Source organism: Bubalus kerabau, chromosome 1, assembly GCF_029407905.1.
Source record: "Bubalus kerabau isolate K-KA32 ecotype Philippines breed swamp buffalo chromosome 1, PCC_UOA_SB_1v2, whole genome shotgun sequence".
Lineage (NCBI taxonomy): Eukaryota > Metazoa > Chordata > Mammalia > Artiodactyla > Bovidae > Bubalus > Bubalus kerabau.
In genome coordinates, this window is record NC_073624.1 from 93,615,111 (window position 1) to 93,636,912 (window position 21,802).

Below are 21,802 nucleotides of genomic sequence, written 5' to 3' on the forward strand. Positions count from 1 at the left end.
ATGAGAACAGGTTTAAGGTTTTCTAAGTGGAAGAAAATTCCAGTGTGACACTTTGCAAATATATTATTGTTCACATTTCTAAGTTCATTGCCCATATGTAGCAGTCAAAAATCTTTGCTAACCTTTTATGCAATAAACACTTTACTGAGCACTTAATATATCTCAGGCACTACTTAATTAAAATTAAATTGAAAATCAAATCAAATTTTATTATAATTTAAATAAATTTAATTAAATTGAAAATAAAATTAAAAGACACTTGCTCCTTGGAAGAAAAGCTATGACAAACCTAGACAGCATATTCAAAAGCACAGACATTACTTTGCCAACAAAGGTCCATATAGTCAAAGCTAGGGTTTTTCCAGTAGTTATTATGGATGTGAGAGTTGGACCATAAAGAGAACCGAGCACTGAAGGATTGATGCTTTTGAACTGTGGTGTTGGAGAAGACTCTTGAGAGTCCCTTGGACTGCAAAGAAATCAAACCAGTCAATCCTAAAGGAAATCAACCCTAAATATTTATTGGAAGGACTGGTGCTGAAGCTGAAACTCCAATACTTTGGCCACCTGATGCTAAAAGCTGACTCACTGGAAAAGACCTTGATGCTGGGAAAGATTGAAGGCAGGAGGAGAAGGGATGAGATAGTTGGATGGACATGAGCTTGAGTAGGCTCCAGGACTTGGTGATGGACAAGGAAACCTGGCATGCTGCAGTCCATGGAGTCGCAAAGAGTTGGACAAGCAAATGAACTGAACTAAGACACTACTTTAGGTTTTGGGAGTATAGCTATGAACACCACAAACTGCTTTCCCTTGATTCTTCTAAAGGAGATCAGACATTAAACAGATGTAAAGAAAAAACAATTATTCAGAGGGTATACATAAGGATAAAGGAGATAAGACATTAAACAGATGTAAAGAAAAAACAATTATTCAGAGGGTATACATAAGGATAAAGGAGATAAGACATTAAACAGATGTAAAGAAAAAACAATTATTCAGAGGGTATACATAAGGAAAGTATTTCTCAGCCTTTTAAACACACTGTCATTGGATACACTAAACTTGCACATGTATTCTGTACTTTGTATTATAAAAAATTTATTGAAATACTAAATATGTTTTTTTAACATATAGTCAGTCTTTCTCACAATCTTACATAGAGGATTATGCCTCAAAAAGATAAAAGAAGCTGGCCCTTGGGCAGCAAAAGAGTTCAGTGTTGTTTGAGAGAAGCAGACGTCAAGTTGTCAGGGATCCTACTTAATCCAGTTCCCAGGTTAGAGTTCAGAGAGAAAAATAATGCCATCTTTCAAACATATGCAACAAAGCCTTTTCCAACAAACAGTTGAGTCCTAAATGCAGTCTGTGCAACACATACGTCTGGCTATGTTCACACAGTAAACCACAGAAACACTGATGGTACCTGCAGACAGTGTTCACTTAGTGTAGCCATGGATAGCATCTTCGTTCAGCAGGACTTCAGATGCTTACCGTGTGTGTCCAGAGTCCAGGAAGGACATGCCCAGTGCAATGAAACACTGCCAACCCTGAAAGAAAATACAGTCATCATTCACCAAACTCTGTGGAGAGCCCTTACCCGCTGCACCGCCCACATTACACTGCTCAGATGCAAACTTCTTTGTTGTACTAATTTCGATACTCAGTTCCCTTTGTTCCTACTGCTTTGTGTTTGCTTCTTTTATCTGATTGGGAGAGTTCCGAGAATACCACTTTTGTTCAGGCTTATCACATTCCTTACACTATGGGGAATGAGTGACTAATAAAATCGCAATAGTCTCCTGATTAAACAGTAGTACTTCACTCTAGAATCAGTGATCGGCCTTAAAAGTAGGTCTTCAACAATTTCTATAGTGTCAGGCTGACTGAGAACAATTCAGCACATCTGCATAAAGGAAAGATCCCCTTAACTTCTACAGCATTTTCTTTGGGCGGGGGTGTGTGTGTGTGTGTCTGTCTGTCTGTCGGGGACTTTGAAGTGAAAGCCGGAAATCCTAATGACTATACCACCAGAGAATGCCTTGCTGCAAATTTTTAAAACAACTTCTGTGTTACTTGGGTTTCCTTAGAGTAAGTCCCTATATTACAGGCTCATCATAATCTTAGTGTGCCCATGGTTCACTCAGGAGGAAAAAAGAAGAGATATATCTACTCAAGTCATAATTTTTCAATATTTACTAAAATGTTTTCCCAATCAAGTACCTACCCTGTGGCAGATACTGGCATGGGAACTACTGCTGCTAAGTCGCTTCAGTCGTGTCCGACTCTGTGCAACCCCATAGATGGCAGCCCACCAGGCTCCCCCATCCCTGGGATTCTCCAGGCAAGAATACTGGAGTGGGTTGCCATTTCCTTCTCCAGTGCATGAAAGTAAAAAGTGAAAGTGAAGTTGCTCACTGGTATCCGACTCTTACCGACCCCATGGACTGCAGCCCACCAGGTTCCTCCATCCATGGGATTTTCCAGGCAAGAGTACTGGAGTGGGGTGCCATCGCCTTCTCCAGGCATGGGAACTAGGTCAGTGTTAGAAAGATGAGCAGGGGGTTTCCATCCTCCAGCCTTGCCATTCTCTGTAGCAGATACATTATAAATTCTGCTGTCCCTAATCCTGAACCCTGTGTTTTTTAGAGAAACCTGTGTAGGACAGGGAGGTGGATGTGTTGTAGCTATCACTGCTTTTCACTGATATAAGTAACATTATAGATCTGCAGAATAGAGAAAGAATATATCCATAATCCCATCATCCTAAGGCATCTACTCATACATTTTTACATAATTTACTCTAGACTTTTGATAATTTTTTGATTATCTAGGTATACATAATTCTGCATTCCTTTTTTACAGAGCTATGTTTTATAACCATCATTTTTAATAATTCTAGAATAATTCAAAGAGAGAATATCACTATTTACTAATTTCAACACTGGACAGCTATTAAATAGTAGAGCTGGGCAGGGCTGTGAATCCACATGTGCTGCCCTCCAAAGATCTGAAATCACACAACACAGCTCCCTTCTCCAACCCCATCTTTTACCACTCTCTACTTTCTACACAGCTGATATTCTTTGAGTTTTTCAAACATACTACACTCCCTTGTTAGGAAGTATTAGGAATGGAAATCAGATGGAATGACAGAAAAATGACAGCACTTAGGAACCGAGGGAAAATTTATGGCTAAAAATATTCTTTAGTCACAGCTGGTTTAACGATTTCATGTAAATTGTATCAATAACCTGAAGATAGATAGCTATGCGCTCTTTTGGGTCCTCTCTCTTCTGAGTGTTAGCCCCCCTTGACCACCCCTGCCCCTTCCAACTGGACTTACCAAGTAAAACACAAAGCTCAGATAAGCTATGCTGACCACTGCAGCCACCACGTACAATACCATATGCCCTACATCCTGGACATAAACCACCACAAAGTACATGTTGATGGAACAGATGATAAGGACCACAATACCGCCCACGATCCTCAAGCCTCTGTGAAAAGAATCAGCACAATTATTGGTAGAATAGTCCACCCTGTCCGCAGATGGAAAAAGACACTGTATCTCCTTAGGCAGGAGTAAGCAGCATTTCAAAATAAACTTAAAAGTAGATCTTATGTCCCAGATTAGGTTAAAAGGGTTAAAGTTATGCAATGTTAGGGAGAAAGAAAGGCTTCCCTCGTGGTTCAGTCAGCTAAGAATCTGCCTGCAGTGCAGGAGACCTGGGCTCGATCCCCGGGTCACGAAGATCCCATGGAGAAGGGAATGGCTACCCACTCCAGTATTCTTGCCTGGAGAAGAACACCATGGTCACAAATTACAATGGGTCACAAAGAATCAGACACGACTAAGTGGCATGCGCGCACACACACACACACACACGCACAGAGAGAAAGAGGAAAAATAACACTATCAAATAATCCCTATTATTTAATTCCCTAAAAATGGAACAAGCCCTAAAACTGCAAAAAGTCTTGAGTCCCTAGAGATGAAACAAGTCATTTCAAATATGCATGTCCTTTAAAGATATATAGAAAAGGTATTAGAACAAAAAATGTGCTTTCCCTCCTTTGTTACATACACAATCTCTATCTTCATTTTTCTTTTAAATTGAAGTAGAGTCGATATACAATGTTGTGCTTATTTGTTTTTAATTTTTGGCCATTCTCTGTGGTATGTGAGACCTTAGTTTCAGGGAAGTCCCCAATAGTCTCTATTTTCTAAGTCATAGATTGAAGGGGCAGCTCTAGCAATCACTTCTTAAAGCATATAGCTCCCCTATAACTGATTTTCTGACTGGCCTGTTTGATGAAGATACCCTTCCCCCACACATCTTTGGGAACTAAAAGAAACACTCACAGTCCATTGGCAAATTCGCTCATGACCGGTCGCAAGCTCGTATATGTTAGAATGGGTATGAGAGCAAAGGGAAGCTGGAAAAGAGAAAACTAAGATCAGACAAGGCTATGGAGGGTTCTTGTAAAACCCCAGAGAGCAGCACTCTTAGCAAAACAGAACCACAGACCCTGCCTCACCTACTTTGTGAGAAATTATTCCTGTCATCACAACATGCTGGAGGGTTATGTGGAAATCTGTAACATGAACCTAGCATCAATTATGCTCATAGTGTCTTAATAAATTTGTATCTGCCAAATTTTCTTAACCTCCATAAAACCAAGGAGTGTCTTATACATTATTTAATGTTTGCTTGGATTAACAAACAATAACATTGTGTTCTTTGTGTAATTACCGCTTATAATTCCCATTCAACAGGCTTAGAAAAAAAAACAAGTCATTTCTAAAAGCCTTTGAGATGCCAGAGATTCATATGTTTTCACTGTAGACCAAGAATGTGTCTCTTTCTTGCTCTGAATTTTCCCCACACCCACACTAGGCTTGGTACCTAAGGGCAATACAGAATGCCTCCTGACTCAACGGGATGTGAGTTTCCCCAGCTCCCTCCTCACCTGTAAGCTCTGAAGAACATTCAGGATGTCATTCAACCCTGTTAGATGCTCCACGTCTTGGAAGACGGCCACAAGCAGAGCGGGGATGATGGCAATAGAGCGGGTCAGACTCACTCGGGCAAAGCGTGACCACTTTAGGTTCAGGAATCCCTGGAAGAAAACACAGAAACAGGATGAATGTCTGGAAGAGGAAACAGAAAAAGGTCTGGGGAGGTTCGGGAAGACCTTAGAGGCATGGGATTAAGAAAGGACAAAAGGGCAACGTCCTCTTCCTCTCGTCTATCCCAGTCACAGCAGCACGTACCTCCATGACAAACTGGCCGGAATAGGTTCCTGTCATGGTGGAGCTCTGCCCCGCAGCCAGGATCCCCACTGCCCAGATGTAGAGAGCCGCAGGCCCGAAGTAACACCCCAGCACAACACCCTGGACAGGCAAGGGAGAGAGATCACCTGAGACAACACCCCACAGTGCTCCTCTGCGTCACCTCTCCCCATTCCTGGCTACGCACCCACCTCTACCGAGCGCTGTGCTGGCACTGTCCCAGAAGCGAGACTCGGGTCCTGACCTCCTTCTAGAGGCTTTCAACCTCAAGTCTGCTGGATGGGCCCCCATTCCTCCTCAGCCTAGTCCCTTCTCTTCTCTAGGCTCCTAAAGCCTTTATCCTCAACTTATATGTTAACTATTAAAAAAAAGTCTACAATACATTTCCCAAATTATATTCCTTAATACAGTATTCTAGAAGACGGTAATAGAAATGGAGATAAAGTGCAAATGAATTCTGGAGATGCTGCATACTATTTATTCTACTCTTGGAGGTTCACAATGTACCTGGCATAAAAGGGACAGAGAGGTCCCAATAAAGACCACTTTCCTGGGACTTTCCTGGTAGTCCAGTGGTTAAGACTTCATGCTCGGAATGCAGGGGACATGGGATGATCCCTGGTCAGGGAACTAGATCCCACATGCCACACAGCATGGCCTAAATATATAAAGTCTCCAGCCACAAGGATGAGGGGTTGGGGAGGAGAACAAATATATAAAAAAAAAAAAGACCACTTTACTAAGAACACTTGCTTTGATGCCAATTAACACCTATAGCACAACATGCTATCAACACAAGTTTAAGAATCACGGATACAATTCATATTTTCAGCTGATCTTATATTTCCTTCCATAATCCAAAAGGCTTGTCTGGCATGGGACCTCTGAATAACAATGCTCAACAATCCAGAGAAGACACGCTGAGCTCTGAAGTGAACCCTCAGAAAAGACCAGATACTATGTTAAGAATCTTGATTCAGGGGCAAAGATCAGAAATCTGAACAGGTTTACCCCTTTGTAGATGTCCACAGCCAGTGTTGAGTTATCGTCTGGGAAAAGGTGAGTGTGGGGACTGCTGCTGTTTTTACAGACTGCAACCTGGAACCAGAGAAGTTTAGGAACGACTTTTAATTTTGAGGTCAGGACTCAGATTAAGAAGACCTCTCCTACAGCTCACACACAGGTCATCTAAGAGACAGATGCTAAAGGCAAGAAACTGGACATGGATTCTGATGAGAGCAGAGACTGGCCACAAATATGAGAGGACACCCAGAATAGGAGCCCTTAGTCAAAGCAGAGACGGAAGTCAGAGGTCCTATGATGGGAAACAAAGGAGTCATCAAAACCAGACTGGCAATCAGGAGTCACGAGGACAGAGAATTCAAAGTGACAAAACAGCCTGCCTAGCCACAGATTCTGTTTTCTGTGTGTTGATTCCTCCCAATCTGTCATCACCAGTAGGACTGGCAGGCAGCCGGTAGTCGGTAAACAGGAAGGGAAAGGGGATGAGAAAGAGCAAACAGACGCGAAGCCACTAACAACAGCAAGAGGCAACCTTTGTCCGAGGAGAACTCCCTTCCCAGTCAAAAGCTGGGAAGGATGGGCTGAGCTGCACCACAGCCCCAGAGTGTAAACCACAACTGGAGCAGTGACTTAGGGGCAGCACTGAGATCCATTTCCCCTGCGCTCTAAGTCACTGTCGCGTTTTCCTGCCCCAGTCAGCTTTTCTCTTTACCCTCACATTCACTACTACCCATGTCCCTGGCTTACTTACCACCTGCTCGTTGGTTTTCTCAAAAAATGCTTCGGCAAACACTGAGATGACACAGGTGTTGATGATAAAGGAAACAAAGAGAGCAATGCAGCAGTCAATGAAGAAGTACTTATTGGCTTCTCGAACTTCCTGCCTTTTGGCTCGGTCTATATGTCTGGACTAGAGAGGTAACAGCAAAAGTCAGTTTTTTTAAACTGTTGGAACAAGTTAATTGCAATATTTCATGAGTATGGAGTCCACTGAAAGTCCTCAATGGCAAACAACTGATCACATGAAATGTGTGAGATTCCACTTACATCCCAGTTCACTGAGTGAGAAGTCATGACCCTGTGATGGTATCACACATCCCCAAACTGGAAAAAGTGACCAAGTGACTTCTGAGCCCTCAGTTACTGTGGCTGGAAGAACTGCTGACCTATAAAAACAACCTGATTTCAGACCTAAGCAGGAGACAACCTTAATGACAAAAGTCTCTGAAATCTCCCAGCTAATAATTGTGTTGGACTGACTGTAAAAGCCAGGTTGGGCTTTTTTCCCCTGACCACTAGGGGGCCATTCAGGCTTCTGAGATTTAAAGTTGGGAAACATGGTACATCTTCAGTATTTTTAGGAGGGACTTTAGGCTCTTCTCTATGGGGTCTGTTATCTCTGGTCACCTTTGTGATAAAAACAGAGTCCAACTGTGTGGAGGCCAACTGTGGAAAAACACGTGCTCCTTCAGGGCTCTAACAGTTGTAAACTAAGTGTGTGTCCCTTGCAATTAAAGGAAAAGGTCCCATGAACTACACAGGCCACTGAGATAAGAAAGGTTTTGCTCACCTTGACTAAGGCAGAATGCAGGTATATGTTGTGTGGCATGATAATGGCGCCCACAATGGCCACAGCCTGCATGATCTGTGGGGTATGACAGTCTGAACAGGATGGCAGGAACATGCCTCTGAGGATTTGGGTCTGGCTGGGATTCACTGTAACATACTACACACAAACAGAACAGCTATTAGCCTTTATTGGAACATGAGACTAGGGAGTAACACAGTACTAGAGACACTGCATCCTTTTTAAACCCCTTCATCAACAAATACACAGGAAATGAGGAACACAGAATCATCCAAAAAAAACCAAGCAGCACAGTTCAGAGAATTTAGGACTGGAGTGTCCAGACATTTCATATTGTATTTTATATATACAAAATAGATGTGTAGAGAATGCAATTAATATTCTAAAGCAATAAAACAGCTGCTAAGTGCCTTATTGATATTAGTGCCACAATAACTCCTGTCAGACACACACCTTAGAATACAGTCAAGTCTTGATTACCCACACTAACCATGCTTCTGTGCTCACCATGTATATTAAAATCACTTATGCTTGCCTCTAGCATCTGCTGAGACTCACTCAGAAACACTTCTCATATACACTTTTTTCCTGGTTCAGCATTTCCCTTGGAAGCCTTAGACCAAGGTATATCATCTACTTAGAGCAGATGTATTGTTAAAAGCTTATTAGCTAGGGCAATAAACAGAAGTCAGTCTATAATAATTGGACATAGCAAGGTGCTGGGTTTCACTTCACTACATATAATGGTAGAGTTAGTTTTAACCCAGTGGAGTGTTGGGACTGGGGCACAAACCAGGAAATAGGCCCTGTATCCCCTATAGTTGATTGCTACAATACAGAGACAGTCCAGGCTGCAATTACTGTCAACCAGGATGAGCAAAAACAGAATCCGTTTAGGTACCAGCCAAGAATAACCCTGCAACCCCTTTCCCAACCCTCTACAAGGCTGCTGTTATTGGGATGGCGAACCTAGGAGATTAGTTTGGAAAGTTCCAGAAATTCTAATCAATTGAACTAAGAGTCCCTGCAGGCCTTCCTTGGACACTAGTCTTTGCTACAATTCATTCCTTTAAAATTGGCATAAGGTTGAATTTGGCTTTTTGTTAAAACCTACCATCTCTTATAATAAAAGAACAAAAATCTTGTTTTAAAAAGCTAATAAAAAAATGAAGTTAATGAATAGCCTGTAATACTCACCTCATAGCCAAATGTGAGGGCCATAACAGTGAACATAAAACCAAAAAATGTTTCTAGCTTTCGCAAACCTGAAGGGGAAAATGTAGCAGTGAGTCCACAGAAGGCAGATTTCCCCGTAAATCACATGATGGAAAGCAGCTCCTCTGACTGACCCCTCCATTCCCATGCTCCTTACCATAGTTGTCCAAAAAGAGAAATGCAAATGTATCTGCAATGGTGATGAGAACTCCACCCCATAGTGGAATCCTAGGTCAGAGATGAAAAACAGAGTTTTAAGGAAAGAAAAGAAACATTGAGAATGACTCTTTTCCCAACAGTTCTCCAGATATCTGACACTTGCAGGAGCAAGGACTTGGAATATGGATCCATGGTAAGCAGGCCAGGCCCTGGGTAGTTTAGGATCACAGCACTAAATGAAACAATTTGTTGTTGCCGTTCAGTCATCAAGTTGTGTTCAACTCCTTGAGATCCCATGGACTGCAGCACGCCAGGCTTCCCTGTGCCTTACCATCTCATCTCCCAGAGTTTGCCCAAGTTCATGCCTATTCAATCAGTGATGCCATCCAACCATTTCGTCCTCTGTCGCCCTCTTCTCCTTCTGCCATAAATCTTTCCCAGCATTAGGGTCTTTTACCAATGAGCCTAGCTATTAGCACCAGGTGGCCAAAGTATTAGAGCTCAGCCTCACCATCAGTCTTTCCAATGAGTCTTCAGGGTTGATTTCCTTAAGATTGACTAGTTTCATCTCCTTGCTGTCTAAGTGACTCAAGAGTCTTCTCCAGCACCATAGTTCAAAAGCAGCAGTTCTTCGGCGCTCAGCCTTTTTTTTGGTCCAGCTCTCACATCCGTACATGACTACTGGAAAGACCATAGCCTTGACTATAAGGACCTCTGTCACTAAAGTAATGTCTTTCTTTTTTAACACACTGTCTAGGTTTGTCAAAGTGAAACAATACATTCATTCAAACTTTGTCTAGTATTTCAGACATTCAGGACACAAAACTGAAAAGCATTGGTCTTATCTCTCAATGACCTCACTTGGGATAAACTGACATACAAATTAATTATAATACACACTGCCACACTCTGGATAACACAGGTATGTATTATCCAACATGAGAACATGAAAGATATAGAGCCTACATCTGCCAGGAGAAAGGAAGGTAGTTTTAGAAAGGTTCTACAGAAAAAATAATACTTGAGTGAATCTTGGAAATTGAAAATGACTTGTGTTTTTCTTTTTATGTTGTTGCTTAGTCTCTAAGTTGTGTACAACTCTTTTTCAACTGCATGGATTCTGGTCCGCCAGGCTCCTCTATCCATAGGATATCCCAAGCAAGAATACTGGAGTGGGGTGCAATTTCCTTCAGCAGGAAATCTTCCCAATCGAGGGATCAAACTTGTACCTACTGCTTCACAGGAGGATTCTTTACCACTAAGCCACCTGGGAAGGACTTTTGTTTTGATACTTGTTTTGAAATCTCACAAAACACTGATTACTTTCTAGAAGGAAAACCTCTCACCTTCCTGCAGACAGGAGATTGATGGCAATAGCTGAGCCAATAACTTCTTGCATATCTACGCCAATGATAGCCAACTCCACCATCAGCCACAGAAGGATTCGTGGAACCTAAACACCAAACAGCAGAAAGATATGGTTCTAATTAATCATTTCTAAGAACTTCCCCCATAGTTTAGAATTCACATTTTGGTAGTGATCCATAAACAGTCCTTTATTAAACCTTAGGTCTAGAGATGAAGAACCAGAACTCAGCTTTGGCCCCCTGCTGGAGAGGGCCAGGCTGCTCTTTGTGGCAGAGCCTGTGAGTCAGGGTCAGGGCAGCAGCTGATGCCAATTTCTTCTCCTTCCGTTTCACTTGACAGAAAAAATGAAATTTCCATTCATTATTTCCACTTAACTTTTTTTGCCTAAAAACAATCCTAAAATTCTTAGGGGGAAATGAGGATGCTAAAATGGTCAAAATATTGTTCAGGAGAGAACAGAAATACTATAGAAAAAATATCTATCCTGACCATAGCTGAAGAGACAAAACAAACATGAAAAGGCTGGAGTCATCCTTAATATAATAATGCGCAAGCAAGTTAAAAAAGACAGATATGCAAAAGGGACTCAGGACAAAGTGTTGGAACGGGGTGTCCAATAACAAAATCTGGAAGATAATCTCGTCAAATAATTAAACAGAAAGAAATTTAGTAGTGCCAGCTCATTGAAGCAGGGGGCAGGGGGCCTTGGGGGGACCACTTTCATGTACCTACTACTGAAAAAAAAGTCACAAAAAACAACAGCTGAGATACATGAAGAAAGAGAAGCTAAACAAACTATAAATTACCACGTGTTTTGTTTTTTTTTTTTTTTTTGAGACACATATAAAAACAAAACAAAAAAAGGCAGGTAAAGATACTCTCTCACAGCCAGGAAAGGAGATTAAACTTTAAGAAAAAACTGCAGGTAGATACTTATCTAAAGATCAAGTCAGTTTAAAGCTATCTTCCAGACCCTGCGTCTATCCATTCGTGACTTAAGCAGGAGCAAGAAAGACCTAAATATCCAGAAAGAAACTATAGAGGACAGTGTAAACTCCAGGGTCAAGGTAAAATGAAAAAGCATCATTAACAAATTCAAAGATCCTGCCAAACATGTCCTAGTAAAAGAAAAAAACTTACTTCAGATTGACAGCAAAGACAAACAAAAAAGAAAATATGCATAATGCAAAGTAATGGAGTAATATGGATGAATGAAAAAAAAGGCTTTAGAAAACAGCCCCGCCCCTTTGTGGACTGGGCCCTGCTTGGTGCCAAAAGGCATAGTAAAAGGTAAGTGTTTACTCACTCAGAAACGTCTAAGGAAACTTTCTGGTAAATGTGAGTCTTGTTAGATTTTGAAGGAGTGCAGAAACATGGTTTAGCAGCAAGAGAAACTACAGAATTTCCCTTGGGACTGCCAGTCCTCTGGGACACAGATCCCCTCTTCCTCCACTATTTCCGTATTGGGGCGGGGGGAGGCGGTGGGACAGCACAGGTTGCCAGACACACAGTTACCTATGAGTAACAGACAAACGCTGCTCACCCTAGGATACTGACGGTAACACACTTCAGCAAGATGAAGCCCGGTGACCACTCCCAGCCTAGCTGCAAGCGTTTGGAGCAGGACCCCGACAATGGTGGCCAACAGAAGAACCCAGAGCAGCTAGAGAAGAACACAATCCCAACATTACACTCATGAGACAACTGGAAGTTTGGGTTTGGTTGTTTGGCAATGGGAATAGGAATGGGAAACAGTATACTCAGGAAAGCGCCCCGTTCAGGGATCCAATGACTGAGTTCTCTATCACATTCTGCACAGAACTTGCTAGGTCACCTTGCACCTTTCTGAGTCTTAGTTTTTCCTATTTGCTGTTTCACTTTTGTTCAAGGAAACTACCTGGGTAAAATAAAATTAAAAACCAACTACATGACAAAATAAAATTTAAAAACAGATGGAAAAGTACTTTTCACCTAAGTGTCAGAGCCAATGATGTATCAGCATGTAGCCACCAAGGCTGATACCCAGCAGGCAGAGCAAAGGAAAAGGCTGTGGTGCGCTGTGTGTGTTTAAAAAGGAAAGAGGGAGGACTCCATGTTCACCTTAAATCCAGCCAGTGCTCCAGACTGCAAATCACATTCAATGTTTCCTGGATCCACAACGCTCATAAGAAGTCCTGGTCCTGTGAAGACCCAGAGTTTACGAAAGCTAAAACAAGAGTGCTGTACGAGAGAGGAAAACAAAGCAAAATGATTATCACCTTTGGGAGAGAATGGATACACATGCATATGTATGGCTGACTCCCTTTGCTGCCACCTGAAACTGTCACAACATTGATAATTGACTATAGTCCAGTACAGAATAAAACGTTAAAAAATAATAATAATAAAGTGTCTCTTGGAGAAATAAAAAAATTATCACCCACCTCCAAACTGCTGATCTAATTTATTATTTTATCACATAAAAAGCAACAGTATCAGTTTCATAAACAGGATTTCCGAAGTTGGACATGGGTGTGTCCAAGTTTAATTGCCATCTACTCCACAGCTTATCAATAAGACAGTCAACTCTGTCCAAATAAGAGTCCAACCCTTCTCTTACTTGCCCTTTCCAACAGCCTTTCATTCTAAAACCCCAGCAAGAATATCAGTACTATCCAAATTAGACAAAAGGCACCGTAAAAAGGAACCTGAAATTCTCGTTTCTGGATCAAAAAATACTCACTAGTACAACTTGGCGACTGTTTTTCAAGGACCTTAGTTTCCTTAACAGTTTCTGTTTACTCTGACTACAAAAATTCAGTCTTCAGAGATTGCCCGCCAGAACTGACTCTGAGGCTGTTGATTTTGAGTTGTCCAGCAGACTCTGAATTCATAGGTTTTCCCCAGATAATAATGTTTTCCTCCAAGGACCTGTCACTAACCTTCTCTTCAAGAACGGCATGATTCTCATCCAGGTAGGTGGTGAACTGCTCCTCTGAGAGGCCCCTGGAGGACTGAGGAATTGAGGAATTACTGTAGGCAGGGTTGATGGCACCAAGACTGGCAGAGTCCCCATGGTCTCCAAAAGCATCCTCTGAATTAACAGTTTGAGAAGAAATGAGTTAAAATTAACAAAATACTCTAATATTAATAATCATCTTAGAAATACTGAAATTAAATCTTTTAATACCTAAACACATAAGACTGACCTGTCTCTATCTCAATTTACTTTATTTTTATTTATATTGTTAATAAATTACATTTTGAATAGGCAATACATTCACATGGCTGAAAATGTGAGAAATACAAAAATGGTTATGGTGATAAAGCTCCCTCTCAGCCCTCTTCCCTGGTCACTCAACTCTACATCAGTTTTCAACATTAATCTCACAAACGGTTTCCCCCTACTTTCACACTTCTATTATCATTTGCCAATTTTTAGAATCATTTCATTTTCTTCTAAAATCACTGATGTCTAGGGCTCAATATATAACATCCCCAGACTAGCCTCACTGATAACCTAAAATCTTAACTTTTAGAAGGAAATAGGCTAATGGGACACTCCCCTCTCCACCCTCCATCCGTTATTTGGTAGGATTTACCAACTCGATGGACATGAGTTTGAGTGAACTCTGGGAGTTGGTGATGGACAGGGAGGCCTGGCGTGCTGTGATTCATGGGGTTGCAAAGAGTTGGAGATGACTGAGCGACTGAACTGAACTCAAAGGATCATCCTTGGACATTATATCTCCATCAGGCTTCCCCCAAAATTGGTAACTTGCAAAATCCTGCCACATTTCAGGCTAAAATCAGAAGCTGCAAGGAAACCACCAAACAGGAACCCTTTGCCATCTGACTAAGATCTGCAGTGAACAGCTTGGGGAGGAGGGTAGTTATCACCCTCAGGACAGGAGGGCTCATTGCAGACTAATCATCGGTGTTTCCCTTCCTCCTGCATTTTGCTGCTAATTTTAAATGCAGGGAGACAGAGTGTCTGGGAGAAAAGTGTTAAGAGACAAGAAAGTTAGGAAACTCAGTGTGTGTAGCCATCAAATGGTTATTTTTAACCACCAAGCTCTAATCTCAGGGTTACCAAGATATCTTTGCAGTTTTCTTTCTATAGGGAACTGACTCACTTTACCTTAAGCGTTACTGAACTAAGGAGGAAATTTACAGAAAAAGAATGCAAAGTCTAGAGAAATTTAGAATCAGGAAGGATTAGTCAAAGCACAGTCTCATTAAATACTCTATAAGGCGCTAGTTCAGTATTTTCCTGCTGCATTCTCATCTGAAGCAGCCTAACCACCCTAGCGAAGAGTTGACTCATTGGAAAAGACCCTGATGCTGGGAGGGATTGGGGGCAGGAGGAGAAGGGGACAACAGAGGATGAGATGGCTGGATGGCATCACCGACTCGATGGACATGAGTTTGAGTGAACTCTGGGAGTTGGTGATGGACAGGGAGGCCTGGCATGCTGCAATTCATGGGGTCGCAAAGAGTTGGACACGAGTGAGCGACTAAACTGAACTAAACCACCCTAGAGGTTTTTATGCCAGGCTGCAAGTTATACTGCCTTTTCAAGTACTCAAAGTGTTAGTTGCTCAGTCGTGTCCGACTTTCTGTGACCCCATGGACTGTAGCCTGCCAGACTCCTCTGCCCATGGAATTCTCCAAGAAAGAATACTCGAGTGGGCTGCCATTTCCTTCTCCAGGGGATCTTCCCAACCCAGGGATCGAACCCAGGTCTCCCATACTGTAGGCAGATTCTTTAACATCTGAACCACCAGGGAAGCCCTAGCTAAGCACTACTGCTATAAGAAACCAAACTTGAAGCTAATCTTAGCTCTTCTCAGAACCAGAAATAAGTTATGAGGGAGGTCTCTGTGGTTATAAATCCATTTCATTTACAGCCTAAGGCACCAGGTGGTGACCTCTGAATGGAGCAGGTCTCCATGATATTGTTGGCTGGGGTACAATGGTGCTTTAGTCCAACTCTTGCAACCCCATGGTCTGTAGCCTGCCAGGCACCTCTGTCCATGGATTTCCCAGGCAAGAATACTAGAGTGGGTTCCCATTTCCTTCTCCAGGGCATCTTCCTAACCCAGGAATCGAACCTGGGTCTCCTGTGTTTCACACGGACTCCTGCACTGCAGGTGGATTCTTTACCAACTGAGCTACAGGGAAGTCCCAGAAGATAGGAAATGCAGACAATTTTTGATGGAACAGAGGACAAGAACGACAATATGGTAAAATGTTACTGGCTTAAGCCTAATTCCAAATAAAAATGAGTCAATAGCACAAAGCAATCAATTACCATCTGGAACAGATATCTGAACAGAAGATGCAGGACCCAATACTATGGAGGATACCTGAGTGTCTGAATTCATAGAACAGGATTCTGGAAAGGAGAGAAGAGAGGGAGAGGAATTAGCAAGAACAAATAAAAACAAGTTCAAAACAAGCATTCTGTGACTCTGTATGACTGAACCCTTACTATATGAAATGAGTAACTGTTCTACTGAATTAGATAACCTTGAAAATAATCACAGTTTTCAGAATATGATTAAGAGATGTTTAACAGAAAAAAATGTAAACGTTTTCATCATGATTTTGGTGGCAAGAATTCAAAACCAAACAAGTAAAAAGTATTTCAGGGAAGTGGGTTTTAATCAGCCTCCACAGAGAGGTCTGCAGGCAATCACTCAATCTCTGCCTTTGCCTCCAGATTAATCCAAATATTTAAAAGACTGACTTCCCCTCATTTTGATGGGTTTTTAAGGATAGAATCTATAACTCCTTTTGATCCAACAAACAACTCAAGTGAGCTCAAGTTTCAATTTTCTCAGAAGCCGGTGGTGAGGGTAAGGGTGCGGTGGGGTATCTTCTGGAGTGTAAAACACAGCACCTCATGCTAATATAGAAAACATAGGAACTCCCCTGCCAAAAAATTAATTGAGTAAATAAACAAAATAAAATAGAAGTGTCCAAAAGTGTTAAGAGCAGTTATTTTTAAAAGAACATTATTATTAATATTGTTATTATCAAAAGTTTCTCATTTTTGACCTACTCATGAGGAACCAATTCAATTATTACAGATTATTTTTGTTGTGATGACTGATATCCTGTTTCAGAAGGCACAGAAGTCTTCAATACAATTGAGGAAAATTCCTATTCATAACAGGCCTTGAAAGTTTATCTTTAAAAAGTAAACAATCGAGATGGTAGTGTGCTTTTTCTCCAAGTATGAAGTGTGAAAAGGTGCTTGTAAAATAATTTTAAACACAAGTATCTCAAGACAAAATGTTTAATAAATTAAAATTTAAATAAATTTTTACTATTAGTATTCTAAATGATTAGTCCCATAACTACTTACAGAGCTAATAAAACACAGTAAGTCTGATCTTTTCTGTGAAATCTCTGTCCAAGAGAGAAAATGGATCCTAGATTCCAACTTCTTTTTTTTTGCTGTGCCATGCAGCTTGTAGGATCTTAGTTCCCAGGACAAGGATGGAATCCCAGCCTGACAGTGAAAGCACTGAATCTTAACCTCTGGGCCAACAGGGAATTCCCTAGATTCCAACTTTCTCATCAGAACATCGAGTCAGATTTCACAAAATTATATGCGTGTCCATTATTTGTTTTTATACCTTATTCAAGATTCCACACTGTATTTAACTGCCTTGAGCAGCTTCAGCTTCATGCAACAAATCTTGGCAAACAGTCTTTTCATTTTCATTCTATTACAAATATTTTCTAATTTTCCTTGTTAAGTCTTCTCAGGTACACCCATCATTTAAAAGTGGACATTTAATTTCCAAATACATGGGATTTTGTTTAAAGTATCTTTAATATTTTATATTTTGATACTAATTTCTCATTTAAATGCTTTTTTCTCTGCAATCACCTCCTCTGTTTTTTTCAGTCTAACTTTATTGAGACTTTCAAGGCTAAGTTGAAGATTTCTCTTGGTAAATGTCACATTGCACTTGAAAATATGTGGGTTATTTGCAAATATCTTTCGATATTGATTTCTAACATGATTCCACAGTGATAAGAAACAGACTCTGTATGATTTTAATACCTTTAGATCATGAAATTTTTGCACATTGTTTTATGTTCCTGGATATGTTCCAGTGTCTCCTAGTTTACAGTCTACGGGAGCTTGAACACAATTTGTATCCTACTGTTGTGTGAAAATTATATAAATCTTAATTATCTTGAATTGCTTTTACAGTGCTTTTCAGGTCTACTGTATCTTTCTACTTTTCTGTATATTCATTCTATTCATTTGGAGACTTTGATATTGAAACTCCAGCTAAAAATCTTAATTCATCTAGTAAAAAAAATAATTGAATTTACACCATAAGTACTTCAGTCAAATCAGGCCAGCATATTATGCACTAAACGATGTTCTTTTTTGTAAACTCAAAGTTTCTCATTTTGCGATTAGGTCCCAATTCTGCTACCTATATAAACAGCAGCTTTTTGGAAGGAGAGAATCTCAAGACAGAAGTCTTTCATTAGAGCCTTTCAAGTAGTAACAAGAGAACCTGAGAGAAACTTTTAAGCTCACATAAAGAGCCTAAGTCTGTCAGCAGACATTTCTGTTTATATACACAATAAGGAAATAGGGGATAAAGGTATCTTTGATTTCACAGCACCCACCCAAGCTCTTAGCATTAAAAGTCAAATATTAGAAAAGATGCTGCTTTGTAAATACCAGTGTGTAACCTCGTCACTTCACTGAGTCAAAACTGAACCAAGGACTTCCCTGGTGGTCCAGTGGTTTGAAGAGTCCACTTTCCAACACAGGGGATGTAGGTTTGATCCCCAGTTGGGGAACTAAGATCCCACATGCAGAGAGGCAACTACTGAGCCAGCACCACAGAGACGCGAGAGCATCACAGCTGAGATTTGATGCACTCAAATAAATAATAAACAAAATAAGTAAATGTTTAAAAAGGAAAAAAATCAACCAAAGCTGCTTAGTATCTCTGTGTACATTCCAAGGGATCACTGCTGACTTTGTAACAGTAGAGTAAGATTTATGTACCGCTTCCCCATTCACTAGCAAAAAGTACAGCCAGGCTGCCGAAAAATTCTCCACCCAAGTCCCATAGCCATCCTGGAACCAAGTATGCTGCAATCATGGTCTTTGGGGCATTGACTTCAGGAAAAAAAAAAAAAAAAACAATGGCCTAGGCCAAGAATATAAATGAAATATTATCCAATAAAAAACTAAACAGTCAAGTTTTCATTTACCCAACATAGCTATCATGGACAGACCCAGTACTGCATAGCTGGAGTTTTCCATGTAGTCTTAATGATAAACTAAACTCAGCAGAAAGTCTATTGTCACAGGTAATCATACTATACCCTCAGGTAATGAATGACAAGGATGAAAAACAGGCCTAAGGGTTCACGGGCAATAGGTTCAGGGGATCAAAATTCCTTTATTGTGGAATCTTTTAGGGGAAAGAAGGCACTTACAGGTAATAATAACAAAAACTCCTACATGCTAGGAAATGTTCTGAGCACGTTATGCGTATTAATTCAATACTCCCCATCAGCTCTTTAAGACTGATATTATCAATCCCCATTTTAAGTATGTGGAAACAAAGGAACAAAGAGGCTAAGAATCTTGCTCAAAGGTTTACAGAGCCAAGACTAGTTGGGGTTCAGATTCCACGGGAATCAAGGGAGAAACACAAGGTCCCCTAGTTGCAGCAATATTCACTAGAACTATGGCCAGCAAAAATTTCTGGAAACCTGTCTCCTCTTGCCTCGCATTCCATAGAATTTTTGCTTCTGATTTTACTTTAAAGAGGTGTCACATTCCCTTAACTTCGTAACACTCCTTATGAAAGCAGTGGACGGTATGAGAATATCTTTACACACTGGAAAACTCAAGTCCAGGTTACTCAACTTATTCAATGATGCTCTTTGAAAAAGTCTGATATATGAAGAGAATTGGGGGAAACCAATTGAAAACAAAACAAACAAAAACAGAATGTCCAAAAGTAAACATAGCTGCAACAGCAGGAACCTATGAAACCGAACAGATGTCGAGCAGCCAGCCACCCTTCTCACACAGGGAGTGCGACAACGCCCCTACAAAAGTTCCTGAGCCTGGAGGCTGCACAAACAGCCCTAAAACCGATCTACACAGCAGGACTCAGCGGTCTGTCCAGGCCCTTCACACGAAGAGGCGCTTCTTGGACGTCGCCTGTGGTAAAATGAATTCTTTCGCTGAATTGCGGCGGCGGGAGGCCCAGGGAGCGGACGGGGCATCAGGGCTCCGAAGATAACAAGGAGGCCGAGGGGACCTTGCCCCGCGTCCGTCGGCCTCTTCCGCGGCGTGAAGCGGGGTCAGCAGACTTTCGACCACGGGTCCCGGGACCGCGGCAGGTCCGGACCGCCCAGGGTTTCAGCCATTTTCTCTTTAGGTCTCCTTAGGCCGCGGCGGGGAAGGGGCGAGGCCCCTGCGACCTCCGGCGTTAGCTTCCCGACCCCCGCTCCCGGCGCCCTCCTCTCGCTCTTCCTTTGAAGAATGCGGCTCCATCTGGAACCCGCGTCCAGGCCCTCCAGCCCGCGCCGCCCCTCGCAGACCCGCCTGGCGCCCCGCACGCCAAATACTGGCCGCGGCGCCTGCTCCCAGGCTTGCCCTCGAGCCGCCCGGAGCCCGGGAAAGCGGGGCGCCCGCGTGACCCCTGACCTGGCCCACTCCCCACCTTACCGGCTCCGCAACCACCTGACAATCGGTCCCCGCTCCAGCGGCTCCATATCCCTGGAGCCAGCCCCACGCCAGCCTCCCCCTACACGCCCCGCGGCTGACCCACAGGATCGCAGCCGCACAGTCCTTCGGGTTGGATGCTCCATATTCGCCGTGGGGCCAACGCGCGTGGCAGGCTGACTACGGACCCCGAGTCTCCGCCCACTTCAGGCTGATTGGGGGCGGGGCCACGGAGGCCTAGGCGGGAGCTGGCTGCGGCTGAGCTAGTGCTGGAGCTGGTCCAACCCACACTGTGCTGTGGAGTCTCCCACCACGCTAGCAACCTGCGGACGAGTACGTTTCCTGCTGTAGTTCGCCGTGGCCTCGTTAGGCCCTGGAAGACAAGATCATTTCTTCTGAGACACGGCTCTATGAGAGTTCCAGCTCCACCCTGCAAAGTATAGCCACCTCTCGCCCCCAGAGCCACATCATAGTATCTGCTGCCCCACCAAGAGCGCCCCACACCTGGGAGGAACCGCGAAGCATCAGCTAGTGCAGCCAGTTCGACTGCATCAGGTGCCCTATTCCGAAGTCTTAGCAATGAATTTTCCTTTCTCCTACTCAGCTGCCTCGCTTCTTCTCCCAAACTTTATTTTCCACCTACCCAAAAGCAGTCCCGCTCCATTCCCAGTTTCAATCGCACATCCCAGTCTTTCTCTGAAGATGACGACCAGGCTAGTGGTGCTTCAGAAGGGAGAATAGTCTGACTAACCACCCTAATTTTCTACAATGTCCTTTACAACTGCCAGAAACATTCTTAGACGCCTCTCTCTACTGGCCCCCACATGGCCCCCATAACCGCTTTCCTTAAAGGTAACCAAGCATATCTAACCAAGTCATAGATCTAGAGAAGAAAAGCATAAAACCCTCCAACATCTTTCTTCGTGTAAAAACTGCTAGGAGAAATTTTTATTAGTTGATAAAGGAGTCCAAGAGAAGAGGAAAGGAGAGTAAACTGCAAAAAGCAAAATCCAAATAAAGGACAAAGTACAAGCAAATTCAGGGACCCAAAAAACTGGGCTGAGCATCATCAAACATCTGATACAGGCGGGTTTCCATAGAGAATTTCTCCTAGAGAGAAAAGAAAATCTACAAATTAATTCTGAGAATCTCTCTGCAACACATATGGGGAGTTTCAGAAAGGCTTAATGAAGTCCCTCCAGAACAGAACCTTTCCTTTGGAAACGTCTACTGCAACTAGAAAATAAAATGGCTGGAGCCTCCTTGTCGTGTTCCAGGTCTGCTCTGGTGGGTAGAGTCCCTGGGCTATTATATGCTTATTGCTGGCTACTTACTTAGCTCACAGTGTGGGGCTGCCACCTTCTTACTCTGCTTCTTCATTATGCAGGCTGGGTCTGACTTCCTCCACTGCTGCTCCTGCTTCTTGCCTCTATATATGCAG

General features: G+C 42.3%; 1 protein-coding gene across 9 annotated transcripts in view; it reads right to left on the reverse strand.

The window, feature by feature from the left end:
- LOC129653874 (natural resistance-associated macrophage protein 2-like) overlaps positions 1–20,543 on the reverse strand; it is a 29,544-nt gene extending 9,001 nt beyond the window's left edge. For 2 of the 9 annotated variants that reach the window (XM_055583542.1, XM_055583548.1), the window contains exons 1-16: positions 20,365–20,543; positions 15,943–16,026; positions 13,571–13,722; positions 12,750–12,869; positions 12,193–12,312; positions 10,628–10,734; positions 9,280–9,350; positions 9,105–9,172; positions 7,890–8,045; positions 7,071–7,229; positions 6,308–6,394; positions 5,279–5,398; positions 4,975–5,124; positions 4,367–4,440; positions 3,347–3,500; positions 1,495–1,550 (exon numbers count right to left, since the gene is read on the reverse strand). In XM_055583542.1, the coding sequence (XP_055439517.1) occupies positions 1,495–1,550; positions 3,347–3,500; positions 4,367–4,440; positions 4,975–5,124; positions 5,279–5,398; positions 6,308–6,394; positions 7,071–7,229; positions 7,890–8,045; positions 9,105–9,172; positions 9,280–9,350; positions 10,628–10,734; positions 12,193–12,312; positions 12,750–12,869; positions 13,571–13,722; positions 15,943–16,015 (1,667 nt within the window). In that variant the 5' untranslated portion in view covers positions 16,016–16,026; positions 20,365–20,543. Of the gene's footprint in view, positions 1–13; positions 1,551–3,346; positions 3,501–4,366; positions 4,441–4,974; positions 5,125–5,278; positions 5,399–6,307; positions 6,395–7,070; positions 7,230–7,889; positions 8,046–9,104; positions 9,173–9,279; positions 9,351–10,627; positions 10,735–12,192; positions 12,313–12,749; positions 12,870–13,570; positions 13,723–15,942; positions 16,027–20,364 lie in introns of those variants that run through there. The other 7 variants (XM_055583564.1, XM_055583534.1, XR_008715257.1 and 4 more) reach the window with 6 other exon arrangements.
- Between the last annotated feature and the right edge of the window lie 1,259 nt (positions 20,544–21,802).